The sequence below is a fragment of the Euleptes europaea genome, chromosome 2, assembly GCF_029931775.1.
Source record: "Euleptes europaea isolate rEulEur1 chromosome 2, rEulEur1.hap1, whole genome shotgun sequence".
Classification (NCBI taxonomy): domain Eukaryota; kingdom Metazoa; phylum Chordata; class Lepidosauria; order Squamata; family Sphaerodactylidae; genus Euleptes; species Euleptes europaea.
Window position 1 is genome coordinate 24109614 of NC_079313.1, and position 26441 is coordinate 24136054.

The following is a 26441-nucleotide window of genomic DNA, read 5'->3' on the forward strand; positions in this document are numbered from 1 at the left end:
TCTGCGCACAACAGCCTTTGTGCGCTCTGCTAATTTAACAGGGATTTGGATATAACAAAGCCCTCACAATCCAACATCTTCTGGGCATGGAGTAGGGGTCACTGGGGATGTGGGGGGAGGGTAGTTGTGAATTTCCTGCACTATGCAGGGGGTGGACTAGATGACCCTGGCAGTCGCTTCCAACTCTATTATTTTGTGATTCGATATTGATGTACCGTTAAATTAAAAACATATTGTGGAACAGACTTAGAGGGGATTAAACCACGAGTGGCCACAGAGCAGGCTCGGAGTGGCCGAAGGCTCCGCACTGGCCCCAGGGCCCTCCTGCTTACCGGTGCGGAGAATCGGGGTCGAAGCAAGTCTTCCTTACGTTGGTCACCCTGGGGTTGCAGCAGTCTCCGTCGTCAAAATCGTTCACCATATTGTTGCACTCCATGTTGCAAACGCCGTCTCTGCGCTCCCAGGTGTAGCAGCGCGCCGGCCGCCGGCAGTCGCCCCCATCGTAGCCAGTCAGCGGGTGCTCGCATTCAGGGTCGCAGACCTCGTTGCCAATCTTGCCGGGCTCGCAGTTCATCAGGATTGCGCGGTAGCGGAGCACGGAGTTGTACACCTCGTGAATGTTCAGCTGCCACGTGATGTTGTAGGGACCGAAGGCCTTGCTCAGCGCCCGGTGCTGATAGGCAATCTGCTCCCGGGTGATGGTTGGACGCAACCCGTCGTCGTCGTGGATATTGACCACACGGTAGCGCACCACTTTTTCGTTCCTCAACGGCCAGTGGCTGTTGTAGTGGGAGATCAGCTCCACGTTGTCACAGGCAGTCTGTCCGCACGGAGGGGGCAGGAGCGGGGACAGAACCTGAGGTTCTGGGGCGGGAAAAGATTCCACCAGTGGGTAGGCCCCATCCTTAAATGTCACCCACTGCTGCTCCAAGCGGCTGAACCTGGCACTGAGCAGGACACCTGACTCCCTATCTTCCATCTTCCTCAAGAAGGCCCGCTGAAGTTTCTCCTGTGGCAGAGCGACACTCCAAAGGGCCAGCAGGGCCACATGCCCCCGAAAATTGTGCCCGTCCTCCGAGTTGTCACCACCCAAAATTAAGGCGCGACAAGAGGCCATGAATGGGCTGTGCAGGGCCCCCGACTGCTGGGCACTACGAGCGACTCGCTCCCCATCGAGGTACAGCAACATCTGGTGCCCATCGTAGGTGGCGGCCAGGTGGGTCCAAGTATTGAGCTGGTAGCGGCGGTGCGCCAGTATGACAGAGGACCTCTTGACCCGGTCCGTCCGGAGCGAGAAAAAGAAGCGGGCGTCTTTCTTGCCACGCTTCTCCTGCGAGCGGATGCCCAGAGTCCAGCCCTTGACACTGGCAATGTGGGAGCAATTGTCAAACACACCTGCACAAGGAAGAAAGAAGATTTTGAAAACAGTGAAATAGGGGCAGGGGGGAACTGGTAGGACGGGTGGGGAGGAAACCGTCTCAGTGCTGAAGCAAGAGCAGCGAAAGCAGTACAGCAAACATAAGGGGCAGCTACAATGGGGGAGATTTCTCATCTTTCACTCCCCACTGCTAAATTCTGCGCCATTGCTATTAAAATAAGCAAAAATAGGGTGGAAAAAACCTGTTAAACTCTTTTATACTTCTATATTTTTAGTAATCTTAAGTTGGCAAGCCACTTTTGTGTCATGCACTAATTTTGTATATCTTATTAATACCAGATTTTTATCAATTTTTGTAATTTGTAATAGTTTTTACAGTTTTATCAAGTTGGACAACATGATAAACTAACTTTTGGCTGGTCAAATAGACCGTATTAATAAACTTGAATGTATATTTAAACCAAATGGAACACAGTCATGGTGTCCCTCAAAGAATCCTGGGAACTGTAGTTTACTGACAATGCTGCAAAGCCCTCGCTAAAGTCTCTTCTACAATCTGCAGTTCCTGAGAGGGGGCGGTTTCTCAGTAGGTCAAGAATAATTTGAAAACAGGTGTAAACAGGTCCTTTCAAGCTTCCCCCCTCCCCAAAGTAGGTCAAGAATAATTTGAAAACAGGTCCTTTCAAGCTTCCCCCCTCCCCAAAGATCACGCATTGACTTTTGGTTCTCAGTATATCCCACTGAGAGCCAATTCACATAGTCCACCAAGTGTGCTTTCCATCAGGTGTTGTTTCTAATTGGGCTGCAGTTTGTAACTGCAAACATGCTATCCGACAATCTTCACAACTAGGGCCATTTGGAAGCTGCCTAGCGATAGATCATGCATGGATTCTTGCAGCAAACAGCAACAGAATCAACCGTTGCTCAGCATCCTGCAATTCATCTTACCCAAGAGGCTGGAAGATCTTACTGGGCAGGGAAACATTTGGGTCCTAATTGCGAACAAAGACTGAGTCCTTGCCATGCTCAATGCAAACATTACTTTTTCCGACCAGGGTCTAAGGCCACCAAAGAATGGTTCCACAAGTCAGTGCAGATTGGGGGAGCAACGAGAAGAGGGGAAAGACTGATTGTCGAAGCAGCATTCAGCCTGACAGGACGTGCATCTCTAGCACAAACTGTGTGATGGAGAGACAAAGGGCGAAAGCGCACGGTCGCTTTAGCCTCCTTTATTCCCTGTTTCAGGCAGGATCCAGCCAGGATCGAACGCACGTTCGGCGAAACGCATGCGTTCGATCCTGGCTGAAACAGGGAATAAAGGAGGCTAGAGCGACCATGCATTTTCGCCCAAAGACTTTCAATACTGTGTTGGTCTTCACTCTGTGTCATTTACTTACAAAACCGCAACCAGGGTCATTCAGATACTCCCTTTTGGTGCAGCTACCCACAAACCTGACACTTCATTAAAAAAAAACAAAAAAATTAGACATTTATGCACTGCTTTTCTCCCCAACGGGAACCTAAAGCACCTTACAGGATCGTTCTTCCCTCCTTCATTTTATCTTCACAGCAACCTTGACAGGTGGGTTGGGCTGAGTGTGTGACCGGCCCAAGGTCATCCCGCGAGCTTCCATGTACAAGTGGAGATTTGAACTTGGGTTTCCCAGATCCTAAACTGATAAGCTAACTACTATACCAGTCTTACACACAAACAGCCCAAACACTGTTTCTCTGGGCCTGGTAAAAACGTATATATATAAAACAAAGTCTCCACCCCGCTTTTCTACAGATTCACATAATCCCATCTCACCTATGCGATCTCATGAATCAAGAAAGAAAAGTTTCTTGTTTATTGCTGAAATGACATACAGAAATTGCATACAATATAAGGGACTTGTAGTTTGCATCCGTCACCCAGGTTCCCAGGTACAAGGTAACAGTTCTCCCTCCCCCCAATACTCAGGGTCCACTCACATACACCCAGCTGATCTCCTGAATCTTTTTCCTCTATAGATTTCCAGTTTGGCAACAGCAACACCATGTAGAGATGGAAGTAGCTTTGTAAAGTGCACCGTGTATGTTATAAGTGCAATTCAAAACATGAACAGTACACCCCAAGGGCTGCCTTTCAAAATCACTTGATCCAGTAATCTGTGGGTGCAGGGATCATGTATCTTTCCTTCATTGTCTTCATCTCAGCAGCCCTTTGTCTCGTCTATCAGGGCTGGAAAAGACCACTAGGGGAGAGGAATATGGGAAAGAACTGCGACCATCAATGCTGCTGACAGATCCCTGGATCCAACCCCAATGACATTCTTTGGTTTTTACACAAATTTCTGGTGTTGCTAAGGCATGCTTGGAAGAACATTAAAAAATGTCCTGGTGAATCAGACCAGGAGTCCTTCTAGTCCAGCACTGCATTTCACACAGGGACCAATCAGTTGCCCTGGAGGGCCAAAAAACTGGGCATAGAAGGCCAAGGACTTCCCCAGATGTTGCTTCCTGGCACTGGGTTTCATAGCTTTACTGCCTCTTAATATGGAGGTTCCCTTTACTCCCCATGGTTAATAGCCATTGATGGACCTCTCCTCTACGAATCTGTCTAACCCCCCTTTAAAGCCATCTATGCTTGTGTTCTTCGCAATATCCAGTGGCAATGAATTCTCCAATATTTAGTTTCCTGATAAGTAAGGAAGTATTTTCTTTTGTTCATCCTGAATCTACTGCCCATCAACTTCACTGGGTGCCCCAAATTCTAGCATTACAGGAGAGGGTGGGGGAAGCTTTCTCTACCCACTTTCTCCACCAAATGTACCAAATGTTTAGAAACCTCTATTATTTCCCCTCCCCTTAGCCATCTTTTTTCCAAGCTGAATAGTCCCAAACTCTTCACCCTTTCTCCTGCATCCAAAAAGTTGCCACTTTAAAATTACTTGTGGAGAGAGGAAGAATAAAGATTATAAATCCTATCTCAGGAGCAGCTATTCTGCCTTAGCAGCCAAATAATGGAGCTGGCTAAGGATTCATCTGGAGCAGAGATCCACACAGTAGCTGGAGACTGGGATCTGTCCTTCAGGGCAGTACTGTATTCTAGGTCCTGGTCTGAAGTTTGCGAGATTCAAGTCTGCAGGTACAACAGGGACTCACTAGCCCCTGGGAACCACCAAAGCCCAGCATATTCTAGCTAGGCTCTGATTGAGACCCAATCCTGGAAGGAACTACATACATCAGAGAAGTTACCAGGCTCAGTGGTAAGACCATGGGCTATAAGCGTGGTGCTTCTGTCCTGCTGTGCTGCCTTCTCGCAGGCCTGCTATCTCTACCACACCCACTGGATAGGGGAGAGCCTGGGGGGCTGGTAGTCTGGGGTCTAACCCTATGAGAAGGGCAGCTCCCCCAAGGTCTGGCCAGTTGACGGTATCTTCTTGAGCTGAAGCTTCAGCAACAGGCACCTCAGCTGAGGCCTGAGGGTCCAGAGCTCTGGGTCTGGGACTAGGCTGGTGTTGGTTGGCCACCACAGAGCCCCCTGCTCTTCCCTCAGGGTGGTCACTAGCTCCTCCTGTTCATTCTCTGAGGAGTCTTTCCCTCAGTCTGGCCCAGGTGCAGTCAACAAGAGCCCTCACGCTTCTGAACTGGTCTGCCTTCTGAGCATCCCTCCACATTAGAAGCTATCAGGCCAGAACAATGACTCATACGGACACGGGAAACATCATCTTTGACTTCCAGAGGAGAGCAACCAGAATGATCAAAGGTCTGGAGTCTATGCCCTATGAGGAGAGACTTAAGGAGCTGGGTTTGTTTAGTCTGGAGAAGAGAAGGTTAAGGGGTGACATGATGACCATGTTTAAATATCTGAAGGGATGCCATGTTAATGAGGGAACTAGCTTGTTCTCTGTTGCTCCAGAGACTAGGACACGGAGTAATGGATTTAAACTAAGAGAAATACGATTCCACCTAAACATTAGGAAGAACTTTCTGACGGTGAGGGCTGTTTGACGGTGGAATGTGCTGCCTCAGAGGGTGGTGGAGTCCCCGTCTTTGGAGGTCTTTAAGCAGAGGTTGGATGGCCATCTGTCGGGAGCGCTTTGATTGTGGGATCCTGCATGGCAGGGAGTTGGACTCAATGGCCCTTGTGGTCTCTTCCAACCTTGTGTGATTTTTTTATTTTTATTTTTTTGATTTGATTAATTCATTTTCTTCCAGTCCACAACAGGAGAATTCCTGTTGTAGTTGAACCTATTTCAATTGGGCTTGTGCAGAAGTTCCTGCTGGATCAGGCCTTGCGAGAGCAACCATGCACTCCCCAAACTGCTCACACTCCAGCACAATCTCCATAGCCTTGTATGTCACATGGTGTCAGGATTGAGAATCTGCCCTCTCCGGTCTGCAGCCAGCCTTGCTCTCTACTCAGGGAGCTATCCAAAGAGTTTGGTGCTGACTGAGCAACCGAAGGCCCCCCCCCCCCCCCAGGAACATCACAAGAGAGAGCTTGGATGAGACACTCCTGGTCTCTGCCCCATCTCTGAATATCCTGAGACAGGCTTATTCCTTGTCTGTTCCACAGAATACATATTTTGTCAGGTTACTTACTGAGAGGGTGGGATGTATCCTGGAACAGTGCCCTCCCCTACACATTTTGCAACTAGGGCACCCAAATCCAGGGGGTGAGAAAGATGATGCGCATTCATAATAAAGAAGAAGAGTTGGTTTTTATATGCCAAGAAAGTCTACCACTTAAGGCAGAATCAAACAGGCTTACAATCACCTTTCCCTTCCCCTCCCCACAACAGACACCCTGTGAGGTAGATGAGGCTGAGAGAGCTCTAAGAGAGCTGTGATTTGCCCAAGGTCACCCAGCTGGCTTCGTGTGTAGGAGTGGGGACTCAAACCCAGTTCTCCAGATCAGAGTCCACCACTCCAAACCACTGCTCTTAACCACTACACCACGCTGGCTCTCCTAAAGGACTCACAACAACCAGTGCTCAGTCTATGGAAGCATCATGGAAGCATCAACATGTCACTTATCAGTAATGTTAAGAGGCATGTTTTCAGCTGCCCTGATATGGATGGCCCAGGCTAGCCTGATCTCATCAGATCTCAGAAGCTAGGCAGGGTCGGCCCTGGTTAGTATTTGGATGGGAGACCACCAAGGAATACCAGGGTTGTGGTGTGGAAGCAGGCAATGGCAAACCATCTCTGGACATCTCTTGTGTCGAAAACCCTATGGGGTCACCATAAGTCGTCTACGGCACTTTCCATCACAATTTTCTGTTATGCAAATGGGGCTTTCTTATACTGGATCTTTGTTGATCTCTTGCACTGAATGTTGATATGGTTTGTCTCTTCCATTATAAAAGGTTGCTGGCCCCAGTTCTAACAGCATCCCTTCCCACAAGATTCCCATAACTCTCCTGAGAGACCTAACATAGTACAGGTTGAGTATCCCTTATCCGGACATCTGATATCCAAACTGATCCAAAAACCGGCCCTTTTGAGCTGGCATGCAGGCATTACACGCAGGCCCTCACCCCACTGATGGTTCAATACACACAAAATTATTAAAAAATATTGTTTAAAATTACATCCAGCCTATGTGTATAAAACACAGGTCGAGTAGATATAAAACACATATAAAATATAAATTAATTTTGTGTTTAGACTTGGGTCTCATCCCCAAGATATCTCATTATATATTTGCAAAAATTCCAAAATATTTCTAAATATGGAAAGATCTAAAATACGGACCACTTCTGGTTCCAAGCAGATAAGGGATACTCAACCTGTATAGTGGTTAGCTAGAACTAGAACTAGAGGCTTAAATCCCCTCTCTGCCGTGGAAACCTGCTGGGTGACTTTGAGCCAGCCGGTGTCCGGGTATCTCTCTGTGTCCCCACCTTCCTCACAGGGTTGTTGAGAAGGCAAAAAGCCTGAGAACCATGTAAGCCACCTTGAGCTCCTTGGAGCAGAAGCATACTTTTAAAATGCAACAGTTAGACAGAATCATCCTCCCCACACTTCGAGGCTGAACGGCTACTGTTCTTGAGGAACCGAGAACCTCATGTGACACCCCGTTTCAGAAGCCTAGCCAGCAACTGGGAATATAGCCAGGAACGTGTCTGAAGCTGGGATCAGACCATTCCAGTCCAGCCTCCGTTCAAAAGAGCAAGGAATTCCAAAAGTCAAGGAGCCAGTGGGTAGAGTCCTCAATGCTGGAACATGAACAGGCGCAGCAGCCAGAGGAAACTGGGGGACTGATACAAAGAAAGTCAGCATACCCTGGCCTATGAAAAGACCTTAGCACTAGAAGAAGGGGTCAGCCACTGAAGACCCCTGAGGCAAACTCAGCCCACCCAAAGACCATAACTTCACTCCCACATTCACAAAAGCAGTGTATGAAGAGAATCGGCCTTTGTCCCCACAGGTCTTTCCGGCTGGCTACTTTGGGGCAAAAGGAAGGGAAAGGGGCCACTTGGCCCTCCACACAAAGGGCAAAACCCACAATGGCAACAGGGGTTCCATAAAGATACCTCCAGATCTCCTTTGAATTTACAAAAGAACATAAGAAAGGCCATGGAGGGTCAGACCAAAGTCCATGAAGACCAGCAGTCTGTTCACACAGTGGCCAACCAGGTGTCTCTAGGAAGCCCACAAGTAAGACGACTGCAGCAGCACCATCCTGCCTGTGTCCCACAGCACCTAATATAATAGGCATGCTCCTCTGAACCTGGAGAGAATAAGTATGCATCATGACTAGTATTCATTTTGACTAGTAGCCATGGACAGCCCTCTCCTTCATGAACATATCCACCCCCCCTCTTAAAGCCTTCCAAGTTGGCAGCCATCACCACATCCTGGGGCAGGGAGGTCCACAATTTAACTACGCATTGTGTGAAGAAATACTTCCTTTTATCTGTTTTGAATCCCTCACCCTCCAGCTTCTCCGTCCACTCTCTCCATACCATGCATAATTTTATAGACCTCTACCATATCTCCCCTTAACCACCTTCTTTCTAAGCTAAACAGCCCTAAGCGTTTTAACCGTTCCTCATAGGGCAGTTGTGCTAGCCCCCTGATCATTTTGGCTGCTCTTCTCTGCACCTTCTCAAGCTCTGCAATATCCTTTTTTAGGTGTGGTAACCAAAACTGTACACAGTATTCCTAGTGTGGTCTCACCATAGATTTCTACAAGGGCATTCCTGTGTGCATCCGGGGAGGGGGACTGGGTTTGAAACGTGAGGAGGAAGGAAACCCTTTCTTCCCACTCTGTTTCAGGGGTGGAAAAGATTCCTCCACTCTGGAGCTGCTATTTGCCCCAGGTGGGGAACCCACAGTTTGTATCCAAAGGACCTTTTCCAGAGAGAGAACGGATTTTCCATGCTTCTTGGCTCCCCCCCCCCCCACTGCTGTGGCCCAAAACGCCTGGAGGTACAGCACAGGGCATGGGGTATCATGCTCTAGCCAGCCAGCAGGGTCCTAGCATCCCAAAGGAACACTGAGAAGGCAGCTTCCGAGGGAGGGCATTAAAACTACTCCACCTGCCTTGGAAATACACTCACAACGTGCAGCTGGTGCGAAATCCAGAAGTAGGAGGAGGAGGAGGAATAGGAAGAAGAGGAACAAGAGGAAAAAGGAGGAGGAGGAGGAGCAGGAAGAGGAAGAAGAAGAAGAGGAACAAGGAGGAGGAGCAGGAGGAGGAAGAGGAAGAGTTGATTTTTATATGCCGGCTTTCTCTACCACTTAAGGGACACTCAAACCAGCTTACAATCACCTTCCCTTCCCCTCCCCACACCCTGTAAGGTAGGTGAGGCTGAGAGAGCTCTAAGAGAACTAGGACTAGCCCAGGGTCACCCAGCTGGCTTCGTGTGTAGGAGTGGGGAAACCAATACAGTTCTCCAGATCAGCCTCTGCCGTTCACGTGGAGGAGTGGGGAATCAAACCCGGTTCTCCAGATTCAGAGTCTGCCGCTCCAAACCACCGCTCTTGACCACTACACCACAACCGTTGGTGGAGAACACAACCGTTCTGAAACATCTCGCTTCGGCTGCCTGTGTGTTTCCGGGCACCGTTCAAGGCGCTAGCTTAACCTTTAAACCCCTAAATGAGCTGAGACCTGGATGTCGGAAAGAACGCTGCCTTCCGCATATTCCCTTCTGTGCTTCCTCATTCATAGAGGAACAGATAAGGGCAGTGACATTTTCCCCTTTCTTAGAAATGCCAAACTCTCTTTTGGAACGCTCTCCCCGCAGAGTCGTATTTGGCAATTCAGTAACAAGTTCTGGTCAATTCTTGAAGTTACTATTTTAGATTTGCTTCCTTCTAAAAGACTAATTTAAACTGAAGGGTGTTTTTAGTTGACCCCGTCCTTGTTGGGGAAGGGGAGGAAAGAACTAGACGACCAAACCCGTTCGTGCTGAGGGGAAGCAAAGAAAGCGCAAAGGTGACAACATTTAGTCGTCCTTACCTCTCTGCAGAACTGCAAGAGAACAAGTATGTAATATAAAACCAATAAACTACTTAAAAACTAACATCCTGTGCCAAAAACACTGAAGAAAAATTGGCGCACTAGTCTATTTTGAAGAATTTTTTAGAAAGAAAACACTGGATTGTTATACGATTACACCATCGCACCATTGAGCCCATGAACAATTATGCAACACGACATACCCAAAATAACCTACCTCTAAAAAGAAATACATTGGCTAAAGAATCAACAACAAAAAACACACTCAAACACGAAGATAATTCTGAATACAATCCTCAGAACGCTTTCCTGGGAGTAAGCTCCATGGAACAGACCTGAGTAAGATTCTAAGTAGACCTGCTTAGGATTGCTCTCTTGGTCTTTCAAGGTCAGTCTTGTCTCCTCTGACTGGGAGCAGCTATGCAGGTCTCAGGCAGAGGTCTTTCACTTCATCCAGTTTTCCTTTGTTTTAAAACTGGGCCATTTACGCTCCATTCCAAGTAGGTTATCCGTGCCAAATTGTCATGATTTTTAAAATGAACACAACGTTCAATTTTGGTACAATTACCCAAAAAATCCACTCCAGCAACTATGTAATAAATGTAAAACCTCAACTAGCATTCCCAATGGTAAAAGCAACCATTACAGTGGCTGAATAGTCCTTCCCACTTCCCAGATAACCTTGCAGTGAAGTAGGAGGATCACTAACAATACCTGGACTCTCCACCCCTTCAATAAACTATGTGAGGTAGGTGGGGCTGAGAGAGCTCTAAGAGAGCTGTGACTAGCCCAAGGTCACCCAGCTGGCTTCATGTGTAGGAGTGGGGATACCAACCCAGTTCACCAGATTAGAGTCTGCCGCTCATGTGGAAGAGTGAGGAACCAAACCCAGTTCTCCAGATCAGAGTCCACTGCTCCAAACCACCGCTCTTAACCACTATACTACGCTGGCTCCCAGGCACCATTGGCAGGTACCATGGCACTCATGGGCACTACACTGGGTATCATGGGGTTAGAGTTTTATTTGTAGATAGATGGTGACATCTGACCACTTTCCTTCCTTGGAGAAAGACTTAACATAAATAAGAAATAAGCAAATTTGCACAGAAATCCTTGATTTGTAGGAATAGTTCTGAGCATAAACAACTTTAAGCCTTTATTTCACTTTCCATTTATAAGATAATTTTTGAAGTACAACATGAACAACCCTTGAATATCCCTTACACTTCCAGGCAAAGTCCTGGGTTTTGAGATAATGACCTGAGGTCCCCTCCCAAGCAGCTTTATTTGTTGGTCATCTGCCTGAGGCTGAGAAAAAGCAGAATGCTCAGCTGTGAACAAGTTCAATAAGTTGCTGGAAATGGTTCCTGGGGAGCGGCTCGCCAAGGGGCTTGTGTGCCGGCTATTTCCCCACATGTCTGTCTCAGCCTTCACTAAGGAGGAGAGAGCATGGCTGGTTCTCTTCAGCAGAGGCTCTGGTAGGACTGGGGTGACTGCGAACACAACCTATGATAGCAGTCCCCAATCACAGAATCATAGAGCTGGACAGAACCACCAGGGTCATCTAGTCCAACCCCCCTGCACAATGCAGGGAATTCACAACTACCTTCCCCCCACACCCCCAGTGACCCTATCTCCATGCCCATGAGATGACCAAAACACAAACAAACAAAAAACTCTCCAGGATCACTGGCCAATGTGGCCTGGAGGAAAATTGCTTCCTGATCCCAAAGTGGTGATCAGCATTTCCCTAGGCATGTAAGAGAGGGCCACAAGGGCCAAACACTGATGCAACCCTTCCTGGCCTCCCTCTCATGATCATAGAATCATAGAGTTGGAAGGGACCACCAGGGTCATCCAGTCCAACCCCCTGCACAATGCAGGAATTTCACAACTACCTCCCCCCACACACACCCAGCGACCCCTACTCCATGCCCAGAAGATGGCCAAGATGCCCTCCCTCTCATGAACTGCCTAAGGTCATAGAATCAGCATTGCTGACGGATGACCATCTAACCTCTAAAAAACCTCCAGGGAAGGAGCACTTACCACCTCCCGAGGAAGCCTGTTCCACTGAGGAACCGCTCTAACTGTGTAATGTCTAGATGGAAACTCTTTTGATTTAATTTTAACCCGTTGGTTCTGGTCCGACCTTCTGGGGCAACAGAAAACAACTCGGCATCTACCTAGGGACTATTATGCTTGGCTGTTTTCCTCGCAGTCACCCCTCTGACGACTTCAGGTCTTTGTGTTGATTATACATGCCATTTCCGACCATCAGAGTTCGCCTTGCTCTCCCCCTGTATTTCCCCTCGTTTTGCCCACATTTTCAAATTCAAGATAAAGCAGGTCTCTGAAAACGCGAGAAAAATGCAGGGAAACACAGGTGGAGAGGGAGGCAACCTCTGATGGTCAGAAACGAGATGCATAATCAAAATGAAGACCCAAAGTCGTTGGAGGGGTGACCGCGAGGGAAACAGCCAAGCATAAAAGGCCTAAGTTCACAATCTTGGTGCGCTTCTGGTTTTTTGATAACGAGGACCGGGCACCACCACAAAATGGCGGACATGGAGGCTGAATCCTAGTACAAAATGGCTGCCATGGTCTACTGGGGCCAATCACAAACTATTGGGATGTTGCAAGCTAAGCATCCTCATCCAATGGAGGCAGTTGTTTCTGAATGGGCACTCCCTGTCCAGTTGTATTTGAATGGTATATTGGGGTAGACCAAGGAGTCCCCCATCCTTTCTGAGCCTTGAGAGCCACTCGCAGCAAGGAGACAATACTGATTTTGATAGACCAAGAGTCTGACTTGGCAAAAGGCAGCTTCCTATGCTCATGGGAGCTCAGGATTTGGACTAAGTGACCCTCAAGTCCTTCCTACCCTGCGCGTTGCTGGTGTATTAAGGATGACAGCATTATTAATTCTGATGTCTCATCCACTGGTTGGGGGGCTTCTCTCCAAGCCTTTCACACCAATGCCTTTTGACCACTCTAAAATCACTAACAAGGGAGCTCTAAAAACAGAAGGCTGAAAGGCCTCTCAATAAAATCCATGTAATCTTCTCATCACAACACATGGTGCCCACAAGCAGGGCGGGGCCATGGTTCAATGGTAGAGCATATCTGCTTGGCCCGCAGAATGATCCAGCTTCAAAACCCAGCATCTCCTGTAAAAAAAAAGGATCAGGTAGTAGCTGATGGGAAAGACCTCTACTTAACACCATGGAGAGCTGCTGCCAGTCTGAGTAGACAATACCGACCATGATGCCTTGACGCACAGATGGTATGCTTCAGTATCAGGCAGCTGCATGTGTGTTCGCATTCCTAGAATTATTTGTAAGGGGAAATGAGAAGGGGGTACCAGAGAAAAGAGGCACCAAAGGAGGTTGTGCATACTGTGCAAAACCTTTGACCCTCGCCAGTCATCTATAGTGGCCCAATGGGGGCAAACTGAAACTTCCGTTTTTGGTTAGGATTGCAAAATCCAGAGGGTGTTGAGCATGTGGCTGGCAAGCTGCCCTGAGCTCAGTGGATTTCAAGTTATGCCAGCTTGCAGTGGACTGGCTTTCAAATTTTTTGGAGATTCCTTCCAACTCTACCCAAGAAGCCATGCACTCCCCACACAGACAAACACTGGTCCAAAAAACAAAAGATGATGCCTTGCACAAGTTTTATTTTTCTGTTGTTCAGGATTCCCACAAAGAGGATGCCCCTGTGCCAATTACACTAGCAAAGCCTTGCCTAGTTACCTTTGCCTGCTGCAAGGGTGCCCCCCAGTGGTTGCTAGACAAGCATTTTCAGTTTCGGCATGCCTGGGCCTCTGATCCAACATGAAGTTGTTCCAAGAGGACAGCAGGATGAATTCGGATGCTGCAGAAGTTAGGCACAGGGGGAAGGATCAAATGGAAGCACAATGCAGTGGCATGAGACAAGTTACCTAGCATAGTCCAGGTAGAGCTCCCAAATTTGCAGTGTGGCTGCAAGGGACTCTCCTTGCAAGAACTCGCACATTTGGTGAAGACTGGATCAGGGGGTCTGATTTTATGGGGTTTGGAAGGGGTCACCCCCATCCGGTTCTCCTCCATAGAAAAGTTAAGAAATAGTGAAGTGGCTGACTGGCTGTAGTCAGATTCTCTGTTGTGAATGCTGCTCATATTTTTCAATGCAGGAGCCGGGAAACCCACCGCTTTAAACAATGGGCCATTTAAAGCAATTGCCACTTAAAGCGGTAGGTTTCCCAGCTCCTCCATTGAAAAATACGAGCAGCGTTTTGCATAGGATTCCCCTATTTGAAACGTGTAGGCTCATTTTAGGGAGAGATGCTCAGTAAATAAACCACACGTGCAAATCATTTCTTTGAACTGCTTAGTTCTAGATTCTCTTGTGGCTCTATAGATAGCAGGAGAAGCATCTGGTTGGCTAGCAAAATGGGCACACATATACCAATGTGCTACATGTGCCAGTGTGGTCTTGAGGCTAAGAACACTGGACTAGGACCTGGGAGACCCAGGTTCAAATCCCCACTCTCCCATGAAGTTTGCTAGGTGATCTCGGACTAGTCGCACTTTGTTGGCTTAACCTACCTCACAAGGTTGCTGTGGGGATAAAAACCAGAGGGGAGTATGCTGTACACCACACAGAGTTTCTTGGAGGAAAAACAGGATAAAAAGTGTAATGTATAAATAAATAATGCCCTGCAGAATGGAAGTGCTATCATAACTGGAGAGCTACGCTTTTAAGGGCAGAGCATTAGAACACCAAGCGTCACTCCTAGGCTAGCACAGCATCACTGGCAAAGGTGTCCCTGATGACAAGAAGCCTGATCCAACTGATGCCAATCTTATTTTTAGAGCAGCACCAGAAAAAGTCAATTCCAAGAAGCTTGGGGAGAAATTTCTATGCAGCACAAAATCACACCGGCGTAATGCAGTGGTTAAGAGCGGTGGACAGTAATCTGGAGAACTGGTTTTGATTCTCCACTCATCCACATGAGCTGTGGAGGCTAATCTGGTGAACTGGATTTCTTTCCCCGCTCCTACACACGAAGCCAGCTGGGTGACCTTGGGCAAGTTACAGTTCTATTAAGAGCTCTCTCAGCCTCACCTACCTCACAGGGTGTCTGTTGTGGGGAGGGGAAGGGAAAGGTGATTGTAAGCGGGTTTGATTCTGCCTTAAGTGGTACACTTTCTCGGCATATAAAAACCAACTCTTCTTCTTCTTCTTTCATTCTGAAATGTGTTTCAGGAGATCCGGTCCCCAAGACCAACTAGTCCTCATTGCCAAATTCCATTTTCTCCAGCGACCAGAAAAATCCTGTTCTTTCTATTGCCACACACAGCAATTTAAGTATTTGACACTCTGTACGCAGGTATAATCAGATTTCCAGAAGATTTCCTCCCAGGTATAATCTATACTTAAACGCCTTTTATTGTACCTTTTTCCTATTGCCAGAGATATCACAAAAAGTCATGCACAAAGGATGGGGAGGAGGATGTGGCAGAGCATCTGCTTGGCATGCAGAAGGTCCCAGGCTCAATCCCTGGCATCTCCAGTTAAAGGGACTAGGCAAGCAGGTGATGTGAAAGACCTCTGCTTGAGACCCTGGAGAGCCACTGCCAGTCTGAGTAGACAATACTGACTTTGATGGACCAAGGGTCTGATTCAGTATAAGGCAGCTTCATGTGTTCAAGGATGCTATTCTATGCACCTATATACCTGGGAATAAGGTATATTGGATTCCTGACCTCAGTGGCCCAGGCTAACCCAACCTTATCACATCTTGGAAGCTAAGCAAGATTAGCCTTGATTAGTACTTGGATGGGGGACCACCAAGGAGGTCCAAGGTTGCAGGCAATGGCCAACCACCTCTGAACATCTCCTGTCTTGAAAACCCTAAGGGGTCGCTATAAGTCAGCTGCATCTGGCAGCACGCCCCCCCCCCCAAGTCCCCCACTGGACAGAAGCAAACTTACTTTTCAGTAGACATACAGAGGCTTGTACAGAATGGATTTTTAGGATTAGAGGCGGGCAATGGCAAACCACCTCTGAGCACCTCTTGCCTTGAAAACTGTATTTGGGGGGGAGGGGTCCCCCGTAAGTCAGCTGCGACTTGATGGCACTTTCCATCAGCAAGCTGCATTGGGCATAACAGAACCTCCTTTTCAGCAGACATGCATTGGCTTGCACATAATGTCTTTTTTAAGGTTCACAGCAGCTGGGGGAGGAGGGCAGAAAGTGTACTGCAACAGTGCCATCCGCAACAGACTCCTTCCAGTCTAAGTCCGCTGAAGTTCATGAGGGTAGGTAAGAGTAATCCCAGACAGGCTGGCAAGGTCACATACGGGAAGCAGCCCAAAGAAAATGAATAAGAACACAAGAAAAGCCATGCTGGATCAGACCAAGGTCCATCAAATCCAGCAGTCTGTTCACCCAGTGACCAACCAAGTGCCTCTAGGAAGCCCACAAAACAAGAAAACTGCAGCAGCACCATCCTGCCTGTGTTCCTCAGCACCTAATATAACAGGCATGCTCCTCTGACACTGGAGAGAATAGGTGTGCATCATGACTAGTATTCCTTTTGACTAGTAGCCATGGACACCCCTCTCCTCCATGAACATGTCCACTCCCCTCTTAAAACCTTGCAAGCTGGCAGCCATCACCATATCCTGGGGCAGGGAGTTCCACAATTTAACTCTGCGTTGGGAGAAGAAATACTTCCTTTTATCTGTTTTGAATCTCTCACCCTTCAGCTTCAGCTGGTCACACACACACACCCTGGCGCATTGTTCAGGCTCTAAGGAAACACACACGCCATTCGCACCCCTTTCTGTCTGCCCTCGAGAGAAACATCGGGAGACTTTGGCCATTTTTGCACGGTTGCCCCGCAGATTTTTTTGAATTTTGCCCGCTGAACCATCATTCCGGAAGTGACTACGAAGCCGGCACATACCTGCTTCGCATTACCAAACAGCCCATTTAACGCGACCTTCGGTGTTTGCCGCGAAGAATCCCGCTCAAGGAACAATGCAGAACAACAGTTAGCTACGCATAGGCTAATGGAGACGCAAACAGGAACAAAGGAGCAGGTGAGTGGGGGGAGTGGAACTTCTCCTTTGGCGTCGGGACCGAGCAAAGGCATTTTGTAAAGTCGCATTTTTAAAAAGAGCTTTGAGCGAGCATCCAAACTGACCGCGGCCATTTCTGCAGGGGAGGTTCTGCCTTGGACCTGCCACTCTCTAGATGCACATTTCCCCCATCCGGATGGTCAAAACTTAAAAATGAGGGGGGGGGGGCCATGCAGAGTTTTGTGCACCTTTCCCCCATCCGAACGGTCAAAACTTAAAAATGAGGGGAGGGGGCCATGCAGAGTTTTGTGCACATTTCCCCCATCCGGACGGTCAAAACTTAAAAATGAGGGGGGGGCATGCAGAGTTTTGTGCACATTTCCCCCATCCGGACGGTCAAAACTTAAAAATGAGGGGAGGGGGCCATGCAGAGTTTTGTGCACATTTCCCCCATCCGGACGGTCAAAACTTAAAAATGAGGGGGGGGGGGGCATGCAGAGTTTTGTGAACGCAGACGGGGAAAACGTGCCTGTGGAAAGCGGCAAACCCAAGGCAAAACCCCCCACGCAGAAGGGGGCCGTGCAAAAAATGGACTTTTGACAATCTGCCACGAGGTTTTCCAGCGGTTGGCTTTCGACCCCCCCCCCGCTCCCCCAAACCGACCCCATTCACGGAGATGGCGAAGGATCTCCCTCCTCCAGCGCCCCCGGCTTACCTGCGACGACAGCCGGGTTGCCCTGGCCTCCCTCGGGCTTGACCCAGGCCTCGACGGTGAACTGGCCGCGGGGCAGCTGGGCGCCCAGCCCCGGCCGCCAGAGCAGCTGCTCCCGGCCGCCGGAGAAGTAGAGGGCGGCCGGCGGCGCCTGGCCGTCGGGGCCGGCCCCGGCGCTCCGGCGCAGCGGGGCGGCGCGGCTCCCTGCCCGCGGCTCCTCCACGCCGCCGCCCTCCGACGGCCCGCCGGGGCCGGGGGCCGCCGATCGCGCCCTGCGCAGCCCGCAGCGCTCCCCGTCGGGGCAGCCCGGCCCCCCGCCGCCGGCCGCGCCCAGCAGGCCCAGCAGGCACACGACGGCCGCCGCCGCCGCCGGGCGCGCCATCCCCGGCCGCCGGTCCCCCCCGGTCCCCGGCCGGCTCACGTGGGGGCCACGGGCCGCCCGGGCATCGTCGGGCCGGCGCGGTCAGGGGCCGCCGCTCGCCGCCCGGGGGCCGCCGCGGGGCCTCATCGCCCCCCCTCCGTCCCCCGCCCAGCCCGGGAGCCCGGGTCCCGCCGCCTCTCGCCCCGTCTCCCTCCCCACGGTTATGGGGCTCCGGCTTCCAGCCCCGTCGCAGGGGCCCCGAGCCCCTGGCAGGGGATGGGGGGGGGAGAGAAGCGCCGGCGGTGGGTGGGGTGGGTGGGGGTCAGGGTCTGAAGAGCCCGTCGGCCTCCCTCCCCGGCTTTGGCGGAGGAGGACTGATGCCGGCGAGGCCCCGTCTCATAAACGGCTCCGCCGCCCGGCCCTCTTCCCCCTCGCCCCCGCCCTCCCTCCTCCCCCCCCCCGCCCGCTTTGGGGGTGGCGGCGGCAGCCCTGGCTTGCGCGGCCCGAGCCCAGCCCCGCTGGCTTGGAAGGGAAGGACCCCGCTCATCGGTAGGGCTTACGGCCAGGTAAAAGGGGTTAGAGCCAGGGGGCGACCCTGGGCCAGCTGCTTCCCCGTCCCTCCCAGTGAGTGAGTGATCACATGTATTGTCTGCGGCCGAAGGCCATCACGACCCACCCTACAAAACATTAAAAGCATCACAAAATAACATTAAAATGACTTTAAAACAGTCGGACCCACAAGAGACCGGTATTGAAACATGGGACGCTTTAGCTCGGATTTTCTTGGCTGCTAAAGGGCGAGGACGCAAGGTCGCTTTAGCCTCCTTTATTCCGTTTCAGCCAGGGTTCATTGCATTCGTGGCCCGTTACCAATGCTGATTTCTCCACCCCCATCTCTCCCCTGGACATCACAGACTCTTCTGCATATCACACCTAATCCCATCACGCCTGCTGTTCACATTGACATACTGTTCCTCTACTTAAAGACCGATGGATTCACATTCTAGCTGTATCTGAAGAAGTGAGCTGTGGCTCACGAAAGCTCCTACCCTACCAGAAAATATTTTTGTCAGTCTTTAAGGTGCTACCGGACTCTTGCCCTTTTTGACTACAGCCAGGGTTGACCGCATGCGTTTCGCCGAACGTGCGCTCGATCCTGGCTGAATCCTGGCTGAAACAGGGAATAAAGGAGGCCAAAGCGAACGTGGCAGTGAGTCTATTGGGGGTGGTTTCCGAGTTCCCCCGCTTACCTCTGCTTCCTAGTCTGCAGCCTGGCTGCTTGGAAGAAGAAAAGAGCCCGCGCCCAGTAGCACCTTAAAGACTAACTCCTGGGAGGCTTTGCCTTGGGTTTGCCACTCTCTAGGTACACATTTTCCCCATCCAAATTCTCAAAACTTAACAAGAAGCCCCCATGCAGAGTTCTGAGAATTCAGATGGGGAAAATCCAGAGAGCGGCAAATCCAAGGCCAAACCTCCCGTGCATAAATGGCCACAATTTCTGGCAGGGGACCAGCTTTCGCAAGCCGGAGCTCGCCTCTTCGGATGCCACTGCTTGGAAGTAAGCCCCACCGGATTCATTGGGACCTCCAATGAAGCACAGCTCCACTGGAAATGGAGCGGAAACCATTGGGGGCTTTCCCCCTGGAAATGGGTCTGGAGTCGAACCCGCCAAAGTCTGGCCATCGAGATCCCCACCCCACCCCCTTCAGGAACTAAGGAAGCCACCTCTAGACCTGGTTGGCCACTGTGTGAACAGACGGCTGGACTTGATGGGCCTTGGTCTGATCCAGCAGGGCTTTTCTTATGTTCGCTCCCGGCTGGAGATTGGCTTCCCAAGAAAGCCTGTTTGCGTTATGACATCACCTCAGGGGCAGTAAGGGGTTTTGGACTGGGATGGAGCTCGATTGAGAGCATTCTGAAACTGTGCCTCTTGGCACAGGTGCAGCCCCATAGCGTTTACTAGAGCTGATTCCTAAGTCGGGATCCGTAGGGCAGCAACTTTGATCTGGAAGAGACATCCTGCTCCCAAATAACGGTCAGGGGGGGTGTTCACCTGGAAGGGTAGGGATCTTTCAATCTTCCTCCCAGAAAGGATGCAATTGAGACTCAGGGCAATGAATAGGAGCGGAGGATGGGGTGGGCGTCCCCAGAGAGCTGGCTGGAGCTGCCAGGAGAGAGGGGCACGGAGGAGCTGTTGAAGAAGAAGAGTTGGTTTTCATATGCCGATCTTCTCTCCCACTTAAGGAAGACCCAAACCAGCTTACATTCACCTTCCCTTCCCCTCCCCACAGATCCCTTGTGAGGTAGGTGGGGCTGAGAGAGCTGGAAGAGAGCTGTGATTAGCCCAGGGTCACCCGGCTGGCTTCATGTGTGTGTGTGTGTGTGTGTGTGTTAAGTGCCATCGAGTCGCTTCCGACTCATGGCGACCCTATGAATCAAAGTCCTCCAAAATGTCCTGTCTTTGACAGCCTTGCTCTCAGATCTTGCAAACTGAGGGCTGTGGCTTCCTTTATTGAGTCCATCCATTTCTTGTTGGGTCTTCCTCTTTTCCTGCTGCCCTCCACTTTTCCTAGCATGACAGTCTTTTCCAGTGACTCTTGTCTTCTCATAATGTGACCAAAATACCATAGCCTTCATGTGTAGGAGTGGGGAAACCAACCTGGTTCACCAGGCTAGCGTCCGCCGCTCATGAGGAGGAGTGGGGAATCAAACCCGGTTCTCCAGATTAGAACCCCCCACTCCAAACCACCACTCTTAACCACTAAACCACTGTTGGCCAGAGACTATAGCCAAGCCCGCTCCAAATCTGCAGGCATCTTTTGAAAGGGCCGTGCCCAAGGCTGGCAGGGGGCGAGGCGCAGGGGTGCGCCGAGCTCAGGGAAAGCTTTTTGTCTCTGTAACCTCTCATAAGCTTCGCCTAAATGCCTAGGAATTACTGAGTAGTTAGCAATTTCTTTCTTGTTTTATGCTATTTTGCCTCACGAATATCTTTCTTTCTGTAATGAGCACATTTCTTTAGAATAAAATCTTTGACTTTACTTTAAAGTCTGTGAAACCTTTTTTGGGCCTCAGGGCTAAATCTAAGTGCCTAAGTGTGCTTGTGTGTGTGTGTGTGTGTGTGTGTGTGTGTGTGTGTGTGTGTGTGTGTGTGTGTAAACCATCTACCTTTTGTAACGTTTGCTACCCCCCCTGACAGAGTCTCCACTCTGCAGGGCTGGTGCGGTCTTTTGGTCTTTTGGAAACTAGCTGGGGAAGAGTTGCTCTCAGCTCCTCCTTGTTAAGGCTAAACCGAGATGGCCATTTCTGCACGGGAGGTTTTGCCTTGGATTTGCCTATCTTGAGATGCGCGTTTTCCCCATCCAAGTTCTCAAAACTCTGCATAGGGGGCTTTTTGTTGCATTTTGAGAATTTGGATTGGAGAATGTGCATCGAAAGAGTGGCAAATCCAAGGCCAAACCTCCCGTGCAGAAATGACTGATCGGAGGCGGAGGGGCCGGCGAGGGGAGCGCGGCAATGGACAGGGCTGGACTGGAGCCCTCCAGGAGACCAGGGCGGAGACGCTGAACGCCTCGGAGGGGCCAAGCCGGGCAGAGCCCTGGAGCTGCGTGGATCCCCTGCGGAAACCAGCCGGCTTCAGACTGCCCCGCTCTGCACAGGATGGCGCTGGAAGGGAGAGCCAGCGTGGTGTACTGGTTAAGAGCGGGGGTCTGGAGCGGTGGACTCTGATCTGGAGAACCGGGTTTGATTCCCCCACTCCTCCACATGAGCGGCGGAGGCTAGTCTGGTGAGCCGGGTTGGTTTCCCCATTCCTCCACATGAAACCTGCTGGGTGACCTTGGGCTAGTCACACTCTCTCAGCCCCACCTACCTCACAGGGTATCTGTTGGGGGGAGGGGAAGGGAAGGTGATTGTAGGCCGGTTTGATTCTGCCTTAAGTGGTAGAGAAAGTCGGCATATAAAAGCCAACTCATCTTCTTTTACTTCCAGTTTGGGGGGCCAATGAATAGGATCGGGGCGCTACATCTTCACTTTGTGCAACGTAAATCCCCCCATTAGCTGCCCAGCGGGTGGGAAATATACTTTCGAGGTGGGGGGGTTTCCCACAAAAACAAACAGTTTCCCTCCTTGCACTGCATTCCACATTAGACTCTCCAGCCCCCCTTGCATTTAAATACGCCGGCGTTTGATTTGTCTCTATATGAGCTGGAAATTTCTCATCTGCTGAGCGAAGGGCTCTGTGTAGCTGCGAAGCTGATGCGCCGACAAGAACTCCAGGCTACTGATGGTCTTTACTACTGGACGGCGCCTGAGGACTGTTAACAAGAATGATCCTGTGCCAAGTAAGGCCTTCTGCGCCTTTAGCTGGCTTGTACTACTGCGCCCAAAAACTAATGAGGGGGAGGCATGCACAGAATAATAGCAAATTGGTTGTGGTCTATCATAGAATCACAGAATAGAATCATAGAGTTGGGAGGGGATACCAGGGTCATCTAGTCCAACCTCCTGCACAATGCAGGAAATTCACAACTACCTCCCCGCCCCCGTGCCCCCTACTCCATGCCCAGAAGATGGCCAAGGTGCCCTCCCTCTCACCATCTGCTTATGGTCATAGAATCAGCTTTGCTGACAGATGGCCATGATCTAGCCTCTTCTTACATCGACAGATGCTGCGATTAATAATTGTGTTGCACCTTTGGAGCGCACTGAAGTCCACGCCTATAGAACAGGCAGCCAATAGCGCACCGCAGGCTGTAATAACCATTCTCCCACGGCTGTCTGCCAGGATCTCAGCGAATAAAGTACCAGGGTTGGTACCATCCTCGTTTGGGGGGGGGCTGTGGCTCAGTGGTAGAGCATCTGCTTGGCACGCAGAAGGTCCCAGGTTCAGTCCCCAGCATCTCCAGTTAAAGGGACTAGGTGAGTTGTGAAAGACCCCTGCCTGAGACCTTGGAGAGCCCCTGCCAGTCTGAGTAGACAATACTGACTTTGATGGACCGAGGATCTGATTCAGTAGAAGGCAGCTTCCTGTGTTCAGCCCCACTGAGGCTGGGGCCCCCGGCACAAGGTACCAGCCACCTGTTGGTAGCCATCCCCATTTGAGCCCTGCTGAGGATCCCCCCTCCCCAGGACTTCTCTTCTCTGCTTCTGATCCAGTGTGATGGTGCCGGGGATAACGACCAGGAAAGACAGCTTCCTGATTGCACAGGAGGCTTCCTCAGGCAAGGAGAAGCAGCTTTCTGTATAAACGAGAAAGCGGCCTCCCTTGTTTTTCTGTTCCCAGTGGGAAGAGAGCGGTGCAGTGTCAGGATCCTGAACACATGAAGCTGCCTTATACTGAATCAGACCCTTGTTCCATCAATGTCAGTATTGTCTACTCCGACCGGCAGCAGCTCTCCCGGGTCTCAGGCAGAGGTCTTTCATATCACCTGCTTGCCAGGTTCCTTTAACTGGAGATGCCAGGGATTGAACCTGAGAGCTTCTGCATGCCAAGCAGATGCTTTACCACTGAGCTACAGCCTTTCCCTGGTTGTTCCTTCCACCAGTTTCATTCTGGGGAACCAACTTCTCTTCCTAAGGTTGCTCACCGCAAGCGTAGGTCAATGGCAAAGCAGCTAAGATCTTAAGGGTGGGAGAAGAGAGGCGCCAGAAAAGCGGGGGGGGGGGGGAAGAGTGTGCCAATCAGAGCCCTTTCCCTCTTCTCCCCCTCGCAAAGGAAAGCTTTCTTCCCCACCCCACCCCCAAGAAGCAAAACCAGGTCCAGTTAGTTTAGTCATAGATCTATATGTAGCACATATATAGCAGGTTCTGGTTGGGGTAACATCACTGGTCCTTCTGCCCCTGGATTTCAAAGGTGGCAGCGGCACACACGGCTCCAGCCAGCCCTCCATGTATGTGTATCTTTGCCCCAAGGCCTGGGTTTTCTCTCCTGCCATAACTCTTGCTGTGACATCATGTTCCCGGCTTTCCCCACCCTCCCCGCACTGCCCCATAACTCCTTCCCAACCTTCCCTCTTTACCTTCTAAGAGGGGAGAGAACAGCCCCCAGTCAAAAACCTGTGGTTCTCCCTCCTCTTTGCCCTTGGGTGAAATGAACCAAGCCGGCCAGCAAAAAGCCTTCTCTTTTCTCTCCCTCACCCACACAGCACCAGGCTAAAGATGCCCCCCCCCCCCCGCCTGCCCTCGTTTAATCCGCGGTCCCTTCTGTTTGACACAATCCGGAAAGGTAAGCTATGTTCAAGCTTCACCCTAGCCAGCAAACTATATCTGAAGCAGATGCCGAGACTTACCCCACACACATTACCGGCCGAGAGGAGACACTCAACTGTATTTTGTAAAAAGCATAGAAAACCCACCCGCGGTGCCAAACGAAAAGAGAGCGCCTGTGCCAAATGCAACCCATTTAAGGAGGGGGGGAGAGAAAGAGAGAGTCTTCAAGGAAAGTTTCTTATTTGTTTATGAAAAGGCCAGGTCTCGCTGTTGGTCAAGTGAGGGGTCTGCCCAGGCCCTACAATCTGTTTGGAAATCTCAAGCATGAATTTAAGAAGAAGGGGGTGGGAACACCCTTCTTTCTTCACTCCAAAGCACTATCGGTGGCGATCAGACGAGAGAAAGGTTGCCAGCGGAAGGCTGGGAGGCCCCTTCTAGGGTACAAGCCTTTTCAGATCAGCAACTCGGAGGGAACGGATTGAAGAAAACACAGCAGGCGCAGCCTGGGTATTTTCTTCTTCCTTTTGAACATTGGGGTTGGGATAAAGATGGAAGAAAAGGGGGGCGACGGGGCTTGGCAACCGTTCACGGGATGAAAGGAGGCCCACAGAAAGAGGAGAGCCCTTTTGAGCAGAGGGAGTGGTTGGTCTCCCAGCCCCAGGCAGGTAAACTTGTAAAGGGGCGCATTGAAAAACAGGAAGAGGGGGGGGAAAGCATGACAACGGAGGGCAAACAAGGACAGAGGGTTTCTCCAGCTGGAGGAAGAGGCGAAAGGATTTGAATCTGGGGCTCAGGGAAGAGGAGGGGGTCTGAGCCCCCAACACAGCGGGTGGTTCCACAGCAGATAATCTGTGAGAAGGCACTCAGCCGCACACCAAAACTTTGTCAAAGGCAACCAGGGTGAGAACCTCCTTTCTGTGAAAACCTCCCATCTACTTTTGGTATCTGGAAACCTTTGGTATCTGGAAACGTCTCAGCCTACTTATTTGGGAAGGAACGTCTACTCAAGTCAAGGGGCTTGCATTGAAAAGAACGATGTTTAAGGAATGGCATTGCGTAATGGATGCTTCCTGGACACAGTGGCTCTGCGTTTGGACCCCAGTTCAAACCTCACCCATGAATTCACGGGAGAGGGAAGCCCTTGCAATATGGGGGTAGTAATCTGGAAAGAATGTGTGGAAAGAACTGTTTGAGATTCATGTGTGCCGTATTTTGAATCCCCCTGAGTGTCAAATAAATACTCAGTATTACTCTCAAGATGTTCAGTTCAAATCTTTGCCCAGCATCAGGCCACCTTGAGGGACCATGTGGTCATGGGTATAGACTTCTCAATTTATTGAGAGTGGGGGGATCAAGGGCAAACTCAGGGGAGAGTTGGGGTCAGACCTGGAAAGAGGGTGGTGTCAAAGGCCAAGATCTAAAAAGATGTTTAAAGAGCAGTTACTGAACACAGATCTTTATAAAGTATGTAATTCCTTGATTAGCAGTTCCCTTGGTCCAACTAGCCAAAGTGACTCCTGTCGTCAAAGTGGTCTAGTCAAAGCTCTCCCACACACAAGGTTTTTACACAAGGTTGGGAAGGGGGTCTTGCCACTTGCCACCCCCCGCCCCGGTGCTCATGAGTCATGACCAAATAAGATTTTTCACCGGCAACTTTCTCTGATATCCGGTGGATGTTTGAAGTGTATCGCTGATATTCATTATCAGAAAGAAGAATTCTGATCTAATTACGCTGGAGTGTGTAAAAGACTAACAAAAGACTAACAGTCCAGAGCTCATTTCCTCAGATGCATCAACACATGCATGCATCTGGTGGGACAAATAGAGGAAAGGGAGGGGAAGATGTTACAAAGAGAGACTGGTATAAAACAAGATTAAATCATTGCTAAAAATGGCTCATTGTTAGAACATCTGCTCGGCACACAGAAGGTCCCAGGTTCAATCTCCGGCATCTCCAGTTAAAGGGACTAGGCAGGTAGGTGATGTGAAAGACCCCTACCTGAGACCCTGGAGAGCAGCTGCCGGTCTGAGTAGACAATACTGACTTTGATGGACCAAGGGTCTGGTTCAGTATAAGGGAGCTTCATGTGTTCATGTGTACCTACCATAAGACATGGCCAGACAAAATAGGGGCAGTCAGTTGTGGAGATTCACAAGGACCATTCAGAGCACTGTGTTGTGTAAAACATTCAGCACAGCAAACAAAAAGGAAGTTGTCTGGTAAACTGTTAAGAAAATGGTTTGGCAGGTGAACA

At 50.3% G+C, this 26441-nt stretch overlaps 1 protein-coding gene across 1 annotated transcript in view; it reads right to left on the minus strand.

The window, feature by feature from the left end:
• Positions 1 to 18000, minus strand: part of PAPPA2 (pappalysin 2) — a 153570-nt gene extending 135570 nt beyond the window's left edge. The window contains exons 1-2 of the mRNA XM_056844705.1: positions 17622 to 18000; positions 333 to 1395 (exon numbers count right to left, since the gene is read on the minus strand). Coding sequence (XP_056700683.1) covers positions 333 to 1395; positions 17622 to 18000 — 1442 coding nt within the window. The remainder of the gene's footprint in view (positions 1 to 332; positions 1396 to 17621) is intronic.
• Between the last annotated feature and the right edge of the window lie 8441 nt (positions 18001 to 26441).